The sequence below is a fragment of the Pocillopora damicornis genome, chromosome 5 (assembly GCF_964200805.1).
Source record: "Pocillopora damicornis chromosome 5, jaPocDami1.2, whole genome shotgun sequence".
Lineage (NCBI taxonomy): Eukaryota > Metazoa > Cnidaria > Anthozoa > Scleractinia > Pocilloporidae > Pocillopora > Pocillopora damicornis.
In genome coordinates this window covers 22,446,231-22,467,017 of record NC_142674.1, presented here as the reverse complement: position 1 = coordinate 22,467,017, position 20,787 = coordinate 22,446,231, and the positions used below count along the sequence as shown (strand labels likewise).

Here is a 20,787-nt window from a genome sequence, read left to right as displayed (position 1 = left end):
CGGGACAATCTCACCTTTTAATTATTACTTTCATATTATGGCTTTCCAGGATCGAAGCCCAGTTTACATTAGCATAAGGGCAATTTAACCCCAGAAGCTTGATAACACTCGAACACACATTGAGTAAATTCCAGAAAAACCACGTAAAAACAATCAGAATGCTTATTGGAAAAATGCTAATGAGAAACAGGATGAAAAATAGAAATCGGATGTACTTGTGATTGTTGCCAAGTTGTAGTTGTGGTTGTATGGTTTGAACTAAAAGGAAAAACGATAAAAAAAGGCTTATGTAAACTAATAGTAGCTAGGGTACAACACATAAATCAAGGGTACTTATGGAACATAGATCTTGTAAACGTAACAAAATGATTACTAAAAGATAGTGAGCAGGCTTACTTTGATCTTGCTCCCGCAAGGGTAGCAATTAAAACAACGATAGCCTTTACAAAATTAAGATAGCCATAGAATAAGATGGCGCAACTGAATAATAAAAACGTAGTGAGGCTAATCACATAGCCTACGTGTAGCCGTACCCTCCCCGCCCTCCACTCCGTATCACCTGGGGGGGGAGGGTACAGCTACATGTAGGTTATTATTCACATCGATTCCAAAGGTTACATAATAAAACTTGATAGCGAGCAATAGCTGCATTACTAACAAAAACTTGAAAACGCCCAAACTGTGAACCCTTTACTCCCTAACATCAATATGCATATTCTCTGCACTGTTTCCTATACATTTCCTAAGGTGATGACAAGGAGAATGTGTTCAACCATCAAGAGCTGCACAAACAGGCAAAACAAAATTCGTCGTCAAGTTGAGAAGTCTTCTTTAACGTTTCCCACAATATTTAAGGTACAGTATAAGGAATCATTCCGTCACATAGACCATTTTAAGGTTCCACCAAAAAATTAAATTATCAAAATTCAAAACTGTTATAGTATACTATGAAAATAAATGTTGAAGTTCCTCTAACGATTTCTTTTTCGTTTCAGGAAGATAAACAAAGAAAAACAACCAGCCAAAAACTGAAATTCCCCCGTACAGCCAGAATGCACCGTAACGCGTAATCCACTCAGTCAGAGGGAGAAAAGTCATGGAAATCACCAAGTTACATGTCCAGTACGTTGCTGTAGCAAACGCATTTCCTGTGCTACGGGCCCACAGGGGGTAGATCTCGGAATTTATCGTCCATGGCATTGAACCTATCCCCGGAGCGAACGCAGATATATATAAAACAAGAGCTACAATTGCTAACCAGGCATACTTATATGGACAAGCTTGGTACGACCATGTTACTGAATGATCCTTGCGACTGCATCTACCAAATGCAGCCGTGTTATCACTAGAAGATACATTGATTGGAACACAAGAACCATTTATAGGATTGTTGGCAGAGTCTTTAGCAAAACAAAATCCACAGTTTTCTGTGAGACAATCTAGGCAGTACCCAGTCGCGGAACACTTGCTGCTGTTTACCTCGGACGGCGTTTTCTCGTGAAATGTGATCGCAGCATCGTGTTGCTTCGCCATGTGAAATGCCCCTCCCAGTAGAAACAAGCTCAGACTGACCCCCGCAAGACTCCCGAGTAGTAGTTTACGACGTCCCACCTTCTCTACAAGAAACACTCCAATTACGGTGGAAGCGAAATTACCGAATGCGACCACCGCAGCCAACCAGATGGCCAACTGGTCTCCCTGTATACCAGACATCTGTATAATCGTTGCATTGTAGTACCAGGAAATAACATGGAAACTCTGAATTTGCCTGCGTTACAAGCATCCTTTGGGGCGAATTAACGTTACAAGCTTGCAATCGGAAAGTTTGATTTGGAGTTAGAGTGAACCGTACGGGGGAGGGGGCGGGGAAAGACGCACCTCCTCTCCTCTCCCTCCTTATAACTGTCGCTCACCCCACGAGTGCAAATTCCTTTCTGTCCTAAACCTTTGCTGCCGCTATAAGAAAATATTGAGCTTTGACTTTTCAAAATTACGCCCGCTCTGCAAGATAAAGTCGAACCTCTTCATTTCGTGTAGTGCTTAGGAATAGAGAAGCAGTAAATGCCCTAGGAATCATGCAAATTTATATAAGTTCACTTTTAATTTTTTTAGTGAAAACAAGTGGTCATTCCTGGATTCCAAGCAAAACTCTCTTTCAAAGTCGCCATTTAACAACCTAAATTAAAAATTGGTTGAGAAAAATTAAAGTTTAGTCGGCTGGCTAGCGATCGTTTATGGAGACTCAAGGGAAATTTCAAGACTGGGACAAAAAAATAGAAAGAGGCAAATTCTTTTTAAAGTAAGCGACGAAGAATTTGGAAGATTTAACGCAAATGTCCATTTCAGTGTCAGTAAAGGTTTGTATTCAGTTGTGTGTGTTTTTATGTAGGAGATCACTGTTGGAGCATGCGCGCTTATGTTGCATCCCACATGACTCCGATTGTCTACTTAAGAGATATCAAGTTTTCATTAGGAGTTTACATAACACTATCGATCCCCGAAAATTGTTGTATCACCTGCAACATACAGCCCACCAGGAGAGCTCTCCTTGTACTTTTGGTTGCCACCATCTGAAATGTTGTGTTTTGACTAAAGGAAAATGATTCTAAAAAAAGAAATAAAAATAACTTAAAATGACTGTGCGTGTCCATGTGTAGCATTAGTTAATCCTCTTATATTAATTTTTTATTTAAACTTATTTTCTTTTAAATTTAAACTTTGTGTCCAAAATTTATTTAAATTTAAAACAAGTTCCTATTTAAACGCGTTTAACACTATTCAGTAGTAATCTGGAGCCCATTACCCGGAGCTTCCATCTTCCATACTTACCCTCTGAGTCAACCTTGTCCCGTATCTTTTTATTTTTAGAAGCACCTCCCACGGGGTTTTTCGCGGGTGTTTACATAATAGCCAATCATAAGAGAGCTGCGGTCCTCTATTGTTTACGTCACATGCAGGCCGCACGAAAGTTTTTCAAGAACACCATTTTCTTTAAGGGTGTTGTCCGAACGTCAGCGAGTTTTCACGGGAAATTAAAGAACCCCCTACGCATCTCAGTTCTAAAAATAAAGAGATACGGGACAGGGTTGACTTAAGGGTACAATTGGTATGGAGGCTCCGGGTAATGGGCTCCTGTAGTAATATAATAACATTCCTTTGAATTCATTTAAATTTTAACTTTTAAAATTTTATCGAAAGTTACAAAATTTTTCTTTGATTTAAACTGCGAAATTCTATTTGATCTTCCTAAGGCGAGCTCGACCAGGGTCACGTGACTATGTCACATGTTCATCATCAGCGGCCATTTCGTTTGGCGGAATATCTAAACGACTTCAATACGCTTCGATTCCTTAGACTTTCTTGATTTTGCAGTTGGTTTGCTGGAAAGTAAATGAGGTATACCAAGGAATTTGTTTTAAATTTACTTCAATTTTAGTCATGAAATTTAAATTTAACAGAAAATAAGTTTAAATCAAATATAAATATGAAAGGATTAAATATTGCTACATAAGGGCAGGCATAGTCAAGTCGACTATCAAATAACATTTTAAAAAATGTGTGAATTCATGACTTAAGGCTGTTAGACGTAGAAAAATTAACTTGTAAGTCATGACCTCAAAAGCAATGTATTGTACACCTTTCCTCCCAAATTAATGGTAACAGAGATGTTAGGCCACAATATTGCCGCTATCAATACCACTTACTAGTTTTGTGAAGTGATTCATCTTCTTTACATATAGTTTGTATCGCTAAAAGCTCATCGTTCACATCGTCTGTGCCTCTCAGTTTGACCAGAACTTTCTTAGCCTCCTGAAAGAACCCTTTACTAAGAAGCCAGGAGGGACTTTCTGGCAGCACAAGACATCCAAAGAACGTAACAATGGATGGTATTGCTGCTAAACCAAGCATAAGTCTATGAAAATAGAAAGAAAAAAATGCAAAATTTTCTGACAACAGATTAGAAGGAATTTTGAAGGGAAGTTATAGTCTACTTGCCACAACAGGATGGAAGTTAAAGGGTTAACTCCCATGAGTTACCAACACTGAATTTCTCCTACCAATATCAGTGCAATATCAAGCAGGCAAGTCATGAGAATAAAGAAAAATATTCGATGGGGGATAGAAAGTTAATCCAAAACCAAATTCTCGTAATTAACATTATAAGGATTATATGGTAGACAGTAAGGAGAATTATTAATGAGATCTTGGGAGTGAAAGGGTTAATAAAAATAAGAAGTTAGAATCTAAGCAGAAACTTACTACATTTTGGAAACTAAAGTGTAAGACCTGGAGCCTTCTAACACCCCACCCCTCCCCCGATGAAATTGGAGCATTTGCCTCAAGCTTTGTAAAATGAAATGAATATCAAGAGAATTATCTACCTTAGTGTTTTTACCCAAAATTATTGAGAAGTTTTTAAGTACCTCCATCCTGTTCTTTTGTAAGGGCTGAAAATACCATCAACCACAGCAGCAATAAACTGGCCCCCAGTGATAAAAATATTGTTGGCAGTGACAAGACCACCTCTTATGTCTGACGGAGCTGTTTCAGCAATATATACAGGGACTGTGACTGATGCTCCCCCTGTGAAAAACAACACAGAACATTTAAAGGGGCTCTGTGATTCATTTTAAATTTACACACTTAAATGTCAAAAATATACACCTCTTTAAGGGTACAAAATAGCAGTTTAAAGGTGAACAATACTTTTGGAATATCAAGTACAGTCAAGCCTGTATTTAGAGGTCTCCCTAGTGAAACTTACAGTGATTAAGGAGAAAAGTTTCAGGACACTGACAACCCACTGCTTAATATGGTTCCACTTGACCCTTTAACTCCTGGAAGTTATTAACACATGACTTCTCCCCATAATATCCAAACATTTTCCGCCAAACTGTTAATGAGAATACTCAAACTTATCGGGAAAATGTTTTTCCTCAATCTAACACCAGATTCTTGCAACTAATTTACAAGGAAATGTAGGAAATGTGTAGCACTCAGAGAGGAGAGTGACCAATCAGATCTTGGGAGATGAAGTGTTAGCAGATGATATAAAGACAAAGGAAAATTACAATCCCTTTAATCCTTATATGTGCATGAGTGACCAAGACAGAATTTCTCCTCACAACATCAATACCATGATATCAAGTGGCAAAGTGATGAGAATTAAGAAAATTAAACATTAGGAAATTATTAGTTGATCCAATACCTAATTCTCCAAACTAACATCATAAGAATTGTATGTCAGACAGTAGGGAGATTTACTAATAAGATGTTAGGAGTGAAAGGGCTCATTTATTTTTGCTTACTAGTATGATGATAAAAATAGGCATAGATCTTAGGAGTGAAAGCAATCATTTATTTTTGCTTACTGGTAAGATGATAAAAGTAGGCAGTCTATGACCGCATGTATCTACCGGATTATTTATAGTTCATCTACTTGTGTTGGCTAATTTTAATCAAAGGCTAGTTTATTGTATAGGGGGAGCAGATATTATTAAATAGAAAGACCCAATTGTAACCATTTATACAACGTGTTCAAATTCTCAACGGTTCCTCTCGAAACTTAACCCGGGGCCACACAACGTGTGGCGCTTTAATGGATTATAATTCATGAAAAAATCGTTTGCTTTCTCTCGAAACGTGAGTTTGAGGCGCCTGTGCTCAAAGGAGCCTTTGATTACGGTACTTGCCGCCGTTCTTGAGCTTATGAGAAAAACCTATAAGACCTAAGACCCATCGAAAACTTTGACCTAAAGTTTTCTGCACCACAACAAATGACTTTTTCAGCCGTTTGTAGTGCTGACTGTCGATCAATTCGTTGGGCACGGTGGTGGCCCGCTTGAATGACAGAAACAGGATAACCACGTTTATCGAAAAACTGGCACATTGCCTCTTTTTCGGAAAAATCAGAGTCGTCACTACATAAACGACGAAGTCTGAGAAACTGTGAAAAAGGTATGGAGTTCTTGACGTGTGATGGATGTGAAGATGAATACAACAAGTAACTATGTGAATCTGTAGGTTTGTAGTAAACACTAATGCATAAACCGTTGCCTTCAATTGAAATTTTGATGTCTAGAAAAGCCAAAGAAGTGTCGGAAATTTCCTGGGTATATTTAAGAGCCGAATGAAAGGAATTGACGGCGGTTATAAATTGAGTGAGCTCCTCTTTGGTAGAGGAGGTAGCGCCGATGCAATCGACAATGTAGCGGCCGTAGAGTTTAGGTTTAGGGCCCTGGTATTGACTAAAAAAATTGATGTTCGATAAAACCTACAAAAAGATTGGCGTAGCTGGGTTTCATTTTAGAACCCATGGCCACGCCATTAGTTTGTTTGTAGTAGTTACCACCGAATAAAAAGCAATTGAGTGTGAGTCCTAGTTCGGCCAGACGGAGTAGTGTTTCAGAGCTAGGTTCCTTAACAGTGCGATGATCGAAAAAATGTTTGAGGGCCCGGAGACCTTCGTCATTGGGAATGAGAGTATAAAGAGATGTTATATCCATAGTGAAAATAAGTTTGTTTTGGTCGAGGAAACTAAAGTCACGAAAAATTTCAAGTGCGTGTTGGCTGTCCTTAATGTAAGACGGTAAAGTTTTGACGATATGTGCCATAATTTTGTCTAAATAGATGGAAATAAGTTCGGTAAGTTCACGGAACTTATTTACAGCTATTTCCATATTTGCAAATATTGCATATCTACATTGGTGTAGCAATTGCCGCCACCACGGCTCCTTCCGTTAGCACCATTGCACAAGCTAACAGCATGGGTTTCCTCCCACATCGTAGATTCACAAAACCTCCTAGCAAAGCTCCTATTATCGCTGTACCAATTGCTACGCTCTCGATGAGCACTTGCCAAAATGTCGACAAATGAAACTCTTGTTTTACAAGGATCATTGCTCCAGAAACGACCGAGAAGTTGTATCCCATCTAAAAGCCTCCAATGGCAGCGAAGAAAGTGAAAATATACACGCAGGCTGGAATTCTTGGTTTCGCTTCACTGGAACTTTTCATTAACGGCTCCTGCTCGGTACTGTTACCAAGTATCTGATTTCTTTTCAGTTGTTCCATATCCATGACGCTCTAAGTTTGATCGACTTCTTTCACAAAAGCGTGATCGCTTTTAATGATCAAATGTAATAAGGTCTTAGTCAAACAAGGTTTCAACCATTTCCGTGTGGAGAAAGTTTCACCGAGTTTCGAAAGCGATTGTTCTTGTATGCGGCAACCATGCGGAACGTTGGGCACTGCACGACATATATGAATATTTATCACCCACTTAAAAATTGCCTCGGGCTTGACCACCAGCTTGCTAGCGTGATCGATTTTAATAATCACATGCAATAAGGTCGTAGTCAAACGAGTGTTTAACGAATGATTTCCGTGTGGAGAAAGTTTCACCGGATTTCGAAAGCGATCAGAAGTTTCTAGCATGGGGTAAACATGCAGAACGTTGGGCAAGGTACGACATATAGGGATATTTATCACCGACTTAAAAACTGTCAGAAAGCTCACTTTTTCTTTCTGATCATGAATTAAATAGAGTGTAAATTTAGTAGTAAAAAGTTTACTTATCTAGATTCAACGTTTAATTTTGAAGCTCAGTAACCAACATGTCAACACCTCAAGTAAAATTCACAAGCTCCAAATTGTAACTCCTCCAGGTTGTAAAGATCACCTTGGCTTCTTCTTTCTTTTGAAATATCCCGTAGCCAAAAGGTTTTTGAGGGGTCTTAGTTTTCGAGGGGTCTTAGTTTTCGAGAGGTTTTAGTTCTCGAAGGATCTTAGGTCTTAGGTCTTAGCTTTCGTGACAGCCGTTTTGATTCCGTGAGTTACAGCGATTTGCATATTTGAATGTTTGCAAATATGCATATGTTGCACAGCGAGTTGCATATTACAGATATTACGGAAAACCTCATTTTTCTCACTTACCTATTCCAAAACCGACAATGAGCCTACCAACGAGTAGAACATTTCTCGATGTAGCAATTGCCTCCACCACGGCTTCTATCGTTAGCACCATCGTACAAGCTAAAAGCATGGGTTTCCGCCCACATCGTTGATTCATAAAACCTCCAGGAAAAGCTCCCATTATCGCTGTACCAATAGCTACGCTCACGATGAGCACTTGCCAAAATGTCGACAAATGAAACTCTTCTTTTATAAGGATCATTGCTCCGGAAACGACCGAGAAGTTGTATCCCATCTCAAAGCCTCCAATGGCAGCGAAGAAAGTGAAAATATACACGCACATTGGAATTCTTGGTTTCGCTTCACCGGAACTTTCCATTAATGGCTTCTTCTCGATACTCTTACCAAGTGTTCGACTTCTTTGAAGTTGTTCCATATGCATGACGCACTAAGTTTGGTCGACTTCTTTCACAAAAGCGTGATTGCTTTAAAATAATCACGTAATAAGGTCTAAGTCAAATCAGTGTTTAACGAATGATTTCCGTGTGGAGAAAGTTTCACCAGGTTTCGAAGGCGATCAGATGTTTCTAGTGCGCGGCAAACAAGCGGAACGTTGGGCGAGGCACGACATATAAAGATATTTATCACTAACTTAAAAACTGCCTCAGGCCTGCCCTGTTCGCAAGGTACGGATCCTCTGAAAACAAAGATGTCAAAGAACACTTGATGACGATAGAGAAGATGGGAGGAATTACCGACAAGCAAATCAACATTGTCTTCGTCTGAACAAAAGTGGAGACTGTTTCATCGAACTCAATCTCGTTTTCTAATTTTAACGATTATTAACTGTTGAGGGATCTGAAATAACAAACTCGAACTGTACCATGTCGTCCCAACACTTGGGCATTGAACAATAAAATAAATTAGTGTCATGAGGTTGACTCTTACTGAATCTAGCGGTGTTCGACTATCGCGGAAAAGGTTCAAAAACGACCTTTCTCCGAACATTGAGCTAAAAGCTTGCACATTTTCCCTTCGTCAACGTTAAGGATGATGTTTTCACTCAGTTCTGTTAGGAGGCCCAGATCTGCAGAGGGAGGTCCATATCCGCTAGCGGATTTGGATCGGGGGGTCCAAATCTAGTGGGGTCCATATCCGCTAGGACACCAGCAGTGACTAGAAACTTTCGGGACAATCTCACCTTTTAATTATTACTTTCATATTATGACTTTCCAGGATCAAAGCCCCGTTACATTAGCATAAGGGCAAGTTAACCCCAGGAGCTTGATAACACTCGAACCCACATTGAGTAAATTTCAGAAAAACCACGTAAAAACAATCAGAATGCTTATTGGAAAAATGCTAATGAGGAACAGGATGATAAGTAGAAATAGGATGTACTTGTGATTGTTGCCAAGTTGTAGTTGTGGTTGTATGGTTTGAACTAAAGGAAAAACAATAAAAAAGGCTTATGTAAACTAATAGTAGCTAAGGTACAACACACATATCAAGGCCACTTATGAAACATAGATCTTGTCAACGTAACAATATGATTAATAAAAGAAATGTGAGCAGACTTATTTTGATCTTGCTCCTGCGAGGGTAGCAATTGAAACAACGATAGCCTTTACAAACTTCAGACAGTGATAAAATAAGAAAGCGGCTGGAAAAGATACATGGCGCATCCCACAATATTTGGGGTACAGCATAAGGAATCGTTCCATCAAATAGACCATTTTAACGTTCCACCAAAAAATTAAATTATCAAAATTCAAAACTGTTATTGTATACTATGAAAATAAATGTTGCAGTTCCTCTAACGATTTCGTTTTCGTTTCAGGAAGATAAACAAAGAAAAACAACCAGCCAAAAACTGAAATTCCCCCGTACAGCCAGAATGCACCGTAACGCGTAATCCACTCAGTCAGAGAGAGAAAAGTCATGGAAATCACCAAGTTACATGTCCAGTTCGTTGCTGTAGCAAACGCATTTCCTGTGCTACGGACCCACAGGGGGTAGATCTCGGAATTTATCGTCCATGGCATTGGCCCCATCCCCGGAGCGAACGCAGCGATATATAAAACAAGAGCTACAATTGCTAACCAGGCATACTTATATGGACAAGCTTGGTACGACCATGTTACTGAATGATCCTTGCGACTGCATCTACCAAATGCAGCCGTGTTATCACTAGAAGATACATTGATTGGAACACAAGAACCATTTATAGGATTGCTGGTAGAGTCTTTAGCATAACAAAATCCACATTTTTCTTTGAGACAATCCAAGCAGTACCCAGTCGCGGGACATTTGTTGCTGTTTAGGTCGGACAGCGTTTTCTCGTGAAATGTGATCGCAGCATCGTGTTGCTTCGCCATGTAAAATGCCCCACCCAGTAGAAACAAGCTAAGAGTGACCCCCGCAAGACTCCCGAGTAATAGTTTACGACGTCCCAACTTCTCTACAAGAAACACTCCAATTATGGTGAAAGCGAAATTACCGAATGCGACCACCGCAGCCAACCAGATGGCCAACTGGTCTCCCTGTATACCAGACATCTGTATAATCGTTGCACTGTAGTACCTGGAAATAACATGGAAACTCTGAATTTGCCTGCATTACAAGCATCCTTTTGGGCGAATTAACGTTACAAGCTTGCAATCGGAAAGTTTGATTTGGAGTTAGAGTGAACCGTACGGGGGAGGGGGCGGGGAAAGACGCACCTCCTCTCCTCTCCCTCCTTATAACTGTCGCTCACTCCACGAGTACAAATTCCTTTCTGTCCCCAACCTTTGTTGCCGCTATAAGAAAATACTGAGCTTTGACTTTTCAAAATTACGCCCGCTCTGCAAGATGCAGTCGAACCTCTTCATCTCGTGTAGTGCTTAGGAATAGAGAAGCAATAAATGCCTTAGGAATCATGCCAATCTATATAAGTTCACTTTTAATGTTTTTAAGCTAAAAAAAAAGGTCAGTCCTAGACTCCAAGCAAAACTTTTATTTCAAAGTCGCCCTTTGACGACCTAAATTACAAATTGGTCGAGAAAAATTAAATTTATTCGGCTGGCTAGCAATCGTTTATAGAGATTCAAGAGACATTTCAAGACTGGGAAAAACAATCGAAAAAGGCAAATTCTTGCTAAAATTAAGCGACGGAGAATTAAGAACATTTCACGCAAATGTCCATTTCAGTGTGAGTAATGGTTTGTATCCAGTTGCGTGTGTTTTTATGTATGATTCAAGGACCACTGTTGGAGCATGCGCGCTAACGGCACATCTCAGATGACTTCAGTTGTCCACTTACGAGACATTAAATTTTAAATTAAGAAGTTCTAAAAACGTTTTCACTTACATAACAGTATTGATCCCTGACAATTGTTGTATCGCCTGCAACATACAGCCTACCAGGAGAGCTTTCCTTGTACTTTTGGTTGCCACCATCCGAAATGTTGTGCTTTTACTGAAGGAAAATGATTCTAAAAAGAAAGCAAAATAATTTAAAACGACTCTGTTGTGTGTTAAGTCTATCGATAAAATAAGATTTTTAAATAATATGTGAATTCATGACCTTAAGGCTGTTGGATGTAGCTAAATCAACTTGTAAGTCTTAGCCTCAAAAGTGATGTATTGTACACCTTTTCTCATAAATTAATGATAACAGATTCGCACAGAGATGCTAGGCCACAATACTGCTACTAATACCACTTACTAGTTTTGCGAAGTGATTCTTCTTCTTCACATACAGTTTGCATCGCTAAAAATTCATCCTTCACATTGTCTGTGCCTCTCAGTTTGACCAAAACTTTCTTAGCCTCCTGAGAGAACCCTCTGCTGAGAAGCCAGCGGGGACTTTCTGGCAGCACCAGACATCCAAAGAACATAACAATGGATGGTATTGCTGCTAAACCAAGCATAAATCTATGAAAATAGAAAGAAAAAAATGTAAAATTTTCTGACAACAGACTAGATGAAATTTTGAAGGGAAGTTATAGTCTATTTGCTACAACAGATGCCTGAATAAGATCTTATGAGCAAAGTCAGCATTTAAATGGATGAAGAGGCATCCCTCATCTGAGCAAATCTTGTGGTGGAAACAGCTCCTTTCATTTGCAATAATTTCCTCGCCCCCCCCCCCCTTCCCCCTCACCTGACAAAAAACCTGAAAAAAACTCTTTTGCAAGTTTGAGACTTTTAATCTCTGAAACACCCAAGTGCAATTAACAAGGACAGTCTCATTGCAATATCCATAGATTTTTCTGACAGCAAAAAAGAGTAGATGGGAGACCAATTCATTTATTTATTATTTAATTATTTAATTATTTATTTATTTATTTATTATTTATTATTTATTTATTTATTATTTATTTGTTTATTATTTATTTGCTTATTTATTTATTATTTATTTGTTTATTATTTATTTATTTATTTATTATTTATTTATTTAAGGATTTGTACAAAGCAGTACCAGAGCAAAAACAATAGGACATAAGTCCCCGACTAAGTTTAAGCTCCAACCCAACCCCCTCCTAAAATAACTTAATAATAAAAATAGACTAAATAGGCTGCTTAACAAGTGCATACAACAAGGGTATTTACCTGGTGACATTTAGGACAAATTATTTTCAAGGTAAGAAAGTTGTCGCCATCAAAAACGTTGAAAAGTCTCTTGAAATAAAACGACTTAAGTTTACACTTAAAAGAGTCAATAGACTCAGCATGCCTAACATCGTTAGGTAAATTGTTTCACACATTTGCTATCCTATTAAAATAGTCCCGAAATGTTGATGTACGATTATTATTAATCTTTACGTTCAGCCCTGAGCACGCAATGAACTAGGAGATGATATCTTGGCAAAAAAAATTCTCCCAACCCTTTAACTCCCATGATTGACCAAGGCAGAATTTCTCCTAACAATATCAATGCAAAATCAAGCAGACAAGTGATGAGAATAAAGAAAAATATCAGTAAGGTAATTTAAAAGTTAATCCAAAACCAAATTCTCTATACTAAAATTATAAGAATTATATGTCAGACAGTGAGGAGAATTATTAATGAGATCTTGGGAGTGAAAGGGTTAACAAATTATTTAAATTAGAAGTTAGAATCTAAGCAGAAACTTACTCCATATGGAAATTAAAGTGCAAGATGTGAAGCCTTTTAATGCCCCACTCCTTACCCCATGAAATCAGGGCATTTACCTTAAGGGGGGTAAGTTTCTAAAGAAACTGTGGTGCTGCGTCAGTGGGAAAGTATAACAGGGTAATATAGTATTATCAACTGAGTTGAGAAGATTAAAGAGTTCAACAGCTTTAACTCTTTGCAGTGGCCAACTTACATTATAAAATAATTCAAATAGTACGCGCACTCTGATTGGCCATAAAACCATTTTACATGAGCGTATGTAAACCAGTTCCTCTTTCATTAGTTATTTTATAAAAGAAATGTAAAATGGTTTCCATGTTTACATAGCCTGATGTAAACACTTGGGAGGTTGGGAGAACACGAGATAAGCTGGAAACCACTCTGCTTTGCGTCATGGTTTCCTACGCTTATCTCATGTTCTCCCAACCTCCCAAGTGTTTACATCAGGCTATGTAAACATGGAAACCATTTTACATTTCTTCATTATCAACTCAGTTGATAATACTAAATTACCACATTTACATTCAGCTTTGTAGAATGAAATGAGTATCAAGAGAATTATCTACCTTGGTGTTTTTACTTAAAGTTATAAAGAATTATTTAAGTACCTCCATCCTGTTCTTTTGTAAGGGCTGAAAATACCATCAACCACAGAGGCAATAAACTGGCCCCCAGTGATAAAAAGATTGTTGACAGTGACAAGGCGACCTCTTATGTTTGATGGAGCTGTTTCAGCAATATATACAGGGACTGTGACTGATGCTCCCCCTGAGAGAAAAAAAAACCAGAACATTTAAAGGGGTTATGCAATTCACTATAAATTTGCAAACTAAAATGTCAGACAAATACACCTCTTTCAGGGTACAAAATATCCATTTAAAGGTGAACAATGACATTATTGAAATATCAAGTACAGTCAAGCCTGTATTTAGAGGTCACCCAAGTGAAATATACAGTGATTAAGGAGAAAAGTTTCAGGACTTAATTAAACTGCTTAATATGGTTCCACTTAACCCTTTAACTCCCAGAAGTGATTAACACATGACCTCTCCCAACAATATCCAAACATTTTCCATCAAACAGGTAATGAGAATACTCAAACTTATCAGGTAATTTTTTTTCCTCAATCTAACACCAGATTCTTGCAACTAATTTACAAGGAAATGTATAGCACTTAGAGAGAAGAATTAACAATCAGATCTTGGGAGTTGAAGTGTTAATACAGGTTTGAATTAATCTACAGCTTTAAACAGATGATATAAAAACAAGTAAAAATTACAATCCCTTTATCCCTTATACATAAATGAGTGACCAAGACAGAATTTATTTTCACAATATCAATACAATATCAAGTAGGCAAGTAATGAGAATGAAGAAAATTGTAAATTAGAAGATAATTAGTTGATCCAATACCTAATTCTCCAAACTAAAATCATAAGAATTGTATGGTAGATAGTAGGGAGATTTACTAATGAGATCTTAGGAGTGAAAGGGTTAAAGCAATCATCTGTTTATGTGTACTGGTACCAGTAAGATGACAAAAATTAGTTGGCATGGTCATTTGGAGTTAATTCATGAGTTATAACTGCTCATGGTGTAACACTAGTGCTCGTAAATGGATCATAGATAGATTTAACACGAGAACTAACGGTAAAATTTCCGCACAGCCCCATACTACATTATGCATTCAGTTCTTGGAGAGAGAAAACAATGACAAAAACAATACATTGCCATTGGGAAAACAGATTTGTTTTACAATAGAATGGGGCTGTGCGGAAATTTTACCGAACTAGCTCCAAGGCTGAAACATTGTTACGTAAACGATTAAATTAATTGCTCTCACCCACGTTCGTATGTTACTATAATTATATAAGGAGAAGAAAAGTTACCCTGAGATCATCATAAAACGAGCTACAATTTAAACTCTATCACAATCACTAAATCAATACTTGAGATAGATAAAGCATTTCATTTTGATCAATTACCTATTCCCAAGCCGACAATGAGCCTTCCAATGAGAAGAACTTCCCTTGAATGAGCGACACCCATTACAACAGCCCCAACAGTAAACACCAGCCCAGAGACAATAAGCATAGGTTTTCTCCCGAACCTTTGATTCAAAAAACCTCCAAAGAGAGAACCCAATATAGCCGTGCCGATTGTTGCACTAACAATGAGTTCTTGCCAAAAAGAGGACAAATGGAATTCTTGTTTTATGAGGATCATTGCTCCCGAAACAACGCCGGTGTCATACCCAAACAGAAATCCCCCGATTGCCGCAAACACTGTCAGGAAATACACGTATGGCGGAGTTCTTTGTTTCATTGTCACATCTGAATGTCTAACCAAGGCTTCTTGCTCGGTTTCTTTATCAAAATAAGGTGTTTGATCGTTAGTTTCTTCCATGTCGCTACTCGTCTCGTCCATTTCCCGTAGAGGAATCAGCTCGATCGTGTTTTCTTCTTCTCTCTAACCGAGTTAGAACTGGAACGAGCGAGATTACCCAACTGAACTTTGATCTATTAGGATAAACAGACTACACACTTTTAAGGTGGTCTCGCATTTTTCGATGGAAACTGCTAATTTCATTGTGTCCCTCCCGCTTCCTGTACATTTATTTATTTATTTATTTTTTGTGTGTTGCTATGTGAATTGACAGGTCGGCTCGTTCCCATGGGCCACGTGCTCATCTGTGAAATAAAAACAAGTTGAGTTGAGGAGTTTGGGGCAACGTGAGCGAATGAAGCCGACTCCAAATTGTCGTCCGGCAACGACACATTGTAATTGCTACCCTTAGGTATTGGTCTTCCTTTTCTAGTTCTTTTTTTTTTTTTTTTTTTTTTTTTTTTTAATAGCAATTTGCGATGCGAAAGTGGCAATGGCAACGGTTTGTTTAACTGGAGAAACAATGAAAAAAGCCATACGCAGTGCACCGCCGAACCAAACAAAAATTACCCTGGTACCCCCCCCCCCCTGAAAAAAGAGTCTTCATTTGACTTGTTTGAGGCATTTGAAGTAAGCACATATGAAGGGGGAACTTTTCAAAACATCCCTTCATGCTCAATCCGCCATTTTGGTTGCGTGCGTGTGCTTTTCATATTTCACTGTCAAGCTTTTACAAAAATCTTTTCCATTTAATCGGTAAATTATGCCGAAAGTTCGCTCTGGATATTCTAAGAAGCGTAGATTTCATGGAAATCAGTATTAAAAGAAGACACATACGTGTAAGTGAAGGAGATGGGATACCTTCGACTGCAGACACAGACACCGTAAACTCTGCCTCTGCTCGTAAAATTTCGCTCCGCAAGCTGTCCGAATCGTCTAATCGTAAAGCACCAAGTACAGATCCATTCATTACAGGCTTTCGTTTAGTCGACATGGAAATATTGGACTCTGTATTCAGAATTTTGCCGTGTAAGGAGTACTTTGAATGCAGTTTGATTTTGCAAGAGCAAACTCTTAAACGGAAAGGATGTGCCAGCGATCTTCGCGTCTTTTGTGTCTCGTGTGGCTGGGTGAAGGACTTTATATCGTCTCTAAAAGTTCTAAATCAGTGATGTTTTGAAGCCAACAGGAGACTTGTTTATGGCATGCGATCCTTTGACTGTGGACTCGCAGCAGCGAAACTATTTTGCCGGCTAATAAATATGCCTCAACCTCCAAGGCAAACACCGAATGCCTTGTACAACAAAGCGTTGCTCAAGGCAACTAAAGCAGTTTCGGTGGAAACAATGACCAGTGCCGCAGAAGAAATCCACAGCCTAAAACATGCATTTCAAGATGGATTGGTTAAGTGTAATGCATGTTGTGATGGCACCTGGCAAAGAAGAGGTTTTTCCTCTTTAAATGGTTGTGTCACTGCCATTAGCCTGGAAACCAGAAAAATTCTGGATGTCGTGCCCTTAAGCAAAGTCTGCAAGAAGTATAGGGAACATAAAAAAAAAACTGACAAACAACAAGAAAAGGAAGGTGATACTTTAATCACAGTTTTCTCATTTTTGTAATTTTGCCTTAATAGCCAATACGGCAAAAATGATATCTTTCCTTCTTATAGAGCAATTGAACTTAAATTTTCAGTGAATTCTCTCTTGTATTTGTGCTGTGTTGTGAACAAGAACAAAAGCAGTTGTGTGAAAGTGAATGAATCTCATTTCAATTTTCTGAGAATGATTAGGGCTAAAATATTGCACTTCTCAGAAATAAATTTTTATTGTTCTGAAAGATACTTTGATAGTTTACTTTTTGAGGTTTACAGCATAGAGCAATCATTGTAGTTCATTTTGACACCATTTATAAGTCAATGGGACCTCTGGTTCTTTAGATATTCTTTTTAGCAGATGTGTACCTTTTTTCATCCTTGGGAGCCTGGAAACTGGTTGCCATGGTTACAAAATGTCAATTACTAGTGCAATTCGCAACACTTTTGGATATTTCCAATGGTATTATAATGAATTGGACCCAGTTAGTATTGAAATTTTTTAAAATGTGGGTGGAAGACCATCTTAATCCACACCTCCCAATATTTCTCAGCTGCTTTGGCTTCGTTTTACTCTGGCAGAGTGTTATCTTTTTTTTTTTTTTTAATTTTACAAATACGTTCCAGACTTCAAAATGTAAATTAACCCACCACTGATCTCGAGTGCTTAAGGGTATACATGGTGAAGATCTTATTAAACATTGCCGCAATTTGGGCGATCCACACCCGCTTTTTCAGCTAGATAGCGTTTCCCTGGTAACAAAACTCATAACCAGTATTGAAAAATTTTAATGAAAAACCGAATATGGTCGTTTATATTTTCATCTAGAGTTCATCACCCATCTATGTAGTCTAATGATATCTTCATAGTAAGTCGCTTAGGATGTGGTTTCCTGTTAAATTTGTTTTTTTAAGTTAGCGCGGGACGCGTGTGAAGGGCGAGTCACACGCGAGAGGGGAGTGCGTCAAAGGTGACTTTGTCTCACCCTCGTGGGCCTTTTGCGCAGTTCTCACGCTTGCCTCCCCACGCTTGAAAAACCCCTACAAACAACGAGTCTACCGCAAGCTGGTTTCTACAGTGCTTCTGTGCGTCAGTTTTATGATAGGATATAAGCAACAACTATTCACAGAGCGAGGTTTTTATTTTATTAATTGTTGAAAATTGTACAAAAAATGGCTCTCGACCAATATGCACGTGAAAATTTACGCGATCACGTATTGAAGATACTGTTAGAAAAAATTTCTACAATCTTGTGTTTCGGGAGCTGTTACAGTAACTGATGATTTCACACAGAAATAAAGAGTGTTAGACATCGTCACAGCTACTTTCTTTCTCCTACCTAAGATGATCATTGTAATCTTCGATTCAGGATTCCTTTCTGTTTGAGAGCGTTATCTCTCAAGCGTCAAAAAACTGTTTAGCGACGCCTTAAATGGTCTCCTTTCATTTCTCCGTCTGGTTAATCGGTCTTATACCTATAGCCTGGTACAACGAAGACTGAGTGTAAGCTTCGAAAACTCAGACAATTAACGAAAATAGGCAAATGCTGTACTCCACAAGTCTGCATTATTGTACCGCGTCCAACGGTTACAAGTAGCTTGAAATAGCGAGAAAAGTAATAGGCTAGCATTGCGCGTGATAATAGGTCCGCAATGCGTAAACGGTCGCCTAAAGCAAGCTTGAATGGTGATTTCGAAAAATAAACTCCATTCGCGACGAGTGCATTTGTCTCACCATTGATCTTCTTCACAGTATACCTGACCCCAACAGCATTTCGTCTGACGTTTGCATTCCGGAGTCACGCACCAACCTTCCTCGTCCGAGCACTTGCATTTCTGTTCACAGCTTCTTATGAGATCAATAACTTCCGTCGTTTGCCTGCCCGGGAGTGTCTGATTCCGAAAACAAGTTGAAAACACACTGTCTTGACATGCAGTGTCCTGGGTAAGAGTTTCCCATGCTTCACCGAAGTCTTGGGAGTCGCAGTAGAAGCATTTCAGTTTCAAGGTCATATACACTCCTATAAAAAAGTACTAAAAGTGTGAGGAGGCCGAGGAAGGACATTTTAAGCCAATGGAATGAATGGCTCCACTTATCGTGGAGTTTGGGGGCGGGAATGGGGGCGGTGCTATGTACTTACAAAGAAGAGTAGGAGCGAATGAACCAGACAATGAATCAGTATGCCTGCGAGGTGGATTAATAAGTTAACATTTACCAAGAAAGCATTTAAGCAACTTAAAGATTTATCAAGCGCTCACCTTCTCCTCTTTGTTCATGGACCAGGGATGAAGACACTGTTCCCACTAATGGTACCCGTGATCCCGTATTCCATAAATTGTACCACACTGCTAGAGTGAAGCCTGGAATTTAGAAATAATGGACCGAATAAATTTTACGGAAAGTTACAATTGTAACCATGACAACTTAACGTGATATGCAAGTTGAATCACTGTGCTTATGATACTCGATCAACCGCTGATCAGGACACCTGAAAGTCATAAGATTCAAAACATTGTCCACCCCCTTCCCCTTCAACCCTGGGCGACTAAAAGGTAGCGAAAGGTTAGTACGAAATAATAAAATTATATCAAGGAAAAGAATCTTAAGCGATCCTGTACAAGCGACATTGATCCGAGATTGTAATCTGTAAAATAGTTATAAAGTGAATGCTGTGATCATTACGTTGACTTTACTTTACTTGCTATGTGATTGGCCCAAAGAGTTCACATCCTTTCCCTAACTAATCAGGAAAAAAATTAAAACCAATCGTGACCCGAGCGTCTGCGTTTTCCTACGTGAATCTATATGACAGAAAAAACAGGGACGCGAAGAACCAGAACATACAAATATACCTGCTGCCATTCAAGTATTCAAACAAAAAAGTTCCTTGCAGGTTGTTAAAAATTCATTACTTTTCCAATAGCCATTTGAAAGCAAATCAGAAATCAGAAATAAGCGGCGAGGAATTTCTTCTCGATTATAAAGCATGTTACACACATACCAATAAAGAAAATTTTTGTTAAAAATGTCTAATTTTTACTCACCTATAAAAGTGCTCATTGCAAGAACTTGCTGCCACTGAAGTTTCGAGTGAAAACGCTTTATCATCTCTGTTTGTTGATGCATTTTGTAAGATATTTCTAACCTCGTGGTTCTTTGAGTTTAACCTTTAACGGAGCAACGGCGCTAACGATTTCTCAGAGTAGAAGGCGATGAAGCAGATCACCCTAAACAGTGCGTTCGGACGACGAGACTTCTGGTTGGGTTGCCTGTGTTCTTTGTCTCTTTGAACTTTTGTTCTAAGTTATTTGTACTTCCATGAAACCCTCAATCCAACCGTAAAACTTCACTCTGGGAGGGGAGAGTGGGGTTTACCGATTTACATTCTGGGGACTGGTGGCTAAGGGTAAAGACTAAACGCATATAAGACTTGTTGGCATAAGTCGATTTTTTGCGGATTGTTTACGGCGTTTTAACCCTTTAACTCCCAGATCAAATTTGTAATACACCTTACTGTGAACCATACAATTCTTATAATATTAGTTCAGAGAATTTAGTATTGGATCAACTAATTATACCCAAATTTATATTTTTCTTTATTTTCATCACTAATCTGGTTGATATTATATTGGTATTGTTAGGAGAAATTCTGTCTTGGTCACTAATGGGAGTTAAAGGCTTTAAAACATTGAAAGGGTAAGGAGTGATCACTTTCCAAAAAAAAAAAAATTGCTGCATCCCGTTCGGGTATAT

General features: G+C 38.6%; 3 protein-coding genes across 3 annotated transcripts; all 3 read right to left on the bottom strand.

Annotated features, from left to right (window-relative positions):
• Positions 1–3: 3 nt before the first annotated feature.
• On the bottom strand, positions 4–8,960 carry LOC149045987 (proton myo-inositol cotransporter-like). The gene is made up of 5 exons (XM_089206763.1): positions 7,936–8,960; positions 4,425–4,584; positions 3,705–3,913; positions 2,482–2,605; positions 4–1,738 (listed from the first exon to the last, which is right to left on the bottom strand). The coding sequence occupies exons 1-5, from the start codon at positions 8,354–8,356 to the stop codon at positions 946–948; spliced, it is 1,707 nt and encodes a 568-aa protein (XP_089062889.1). The 5' UTR covers positions 8,357–8,960; the 3' UTR covers positions 4–945.
• A 144-nt stretch (positions 8,961–9,104) lies between these two features.
• On the bottom strand, positions 9,105–15,672 carry LOC149045986 (proton myo-inositol cotransporter-like). The gene is made up of 5 exons (XM_089206762.1): positions 15,043–15,672; positions 13,666–13,825; positions 11,624–11,832; positions 11,267–11,390; positions 9,105–10,497 (listed from the first exon to the last, which is right to left on the bottom strand). The coding sequence occupies exons 1-5, from the start codon at positions 15,482–15,484 to the stop codon at positions 9,705–9,707; spliced, it is 1,728 nt and encodes a 575-aa protein (XP_089062888.1). The 5' UTR covers positions 15,485–15,672; the 3' UTR covers positions 9,105–9,704.
• A 423-nt stretch (positions 15,673–16,095) lies between these two features.
• Positions 16,096–20,372, bottom strand: LOC113678464 (uncharacterized). The gene is made up of 3 exons (XM_089206765.1): positions 20,079–20,372; positions 19,293–19,394; positions 16,096–19,054 (listed from the first exon to the last, which is right to left on the bottom strand). The coding sequence occupies exons 1-3, from the start codon at positions 20,158–20,160 to the stop codon at positions 18,765–18,767; spliced, it is 474 nt and encodes a 157-aa protein (XP_089062891.1). The 5' UTR covers positions 20,161–20,372; the 3' UTR covers positions 16,096–18,764.
• Positions 20,373–20,787: the final 415 nt, after the last annotated feature.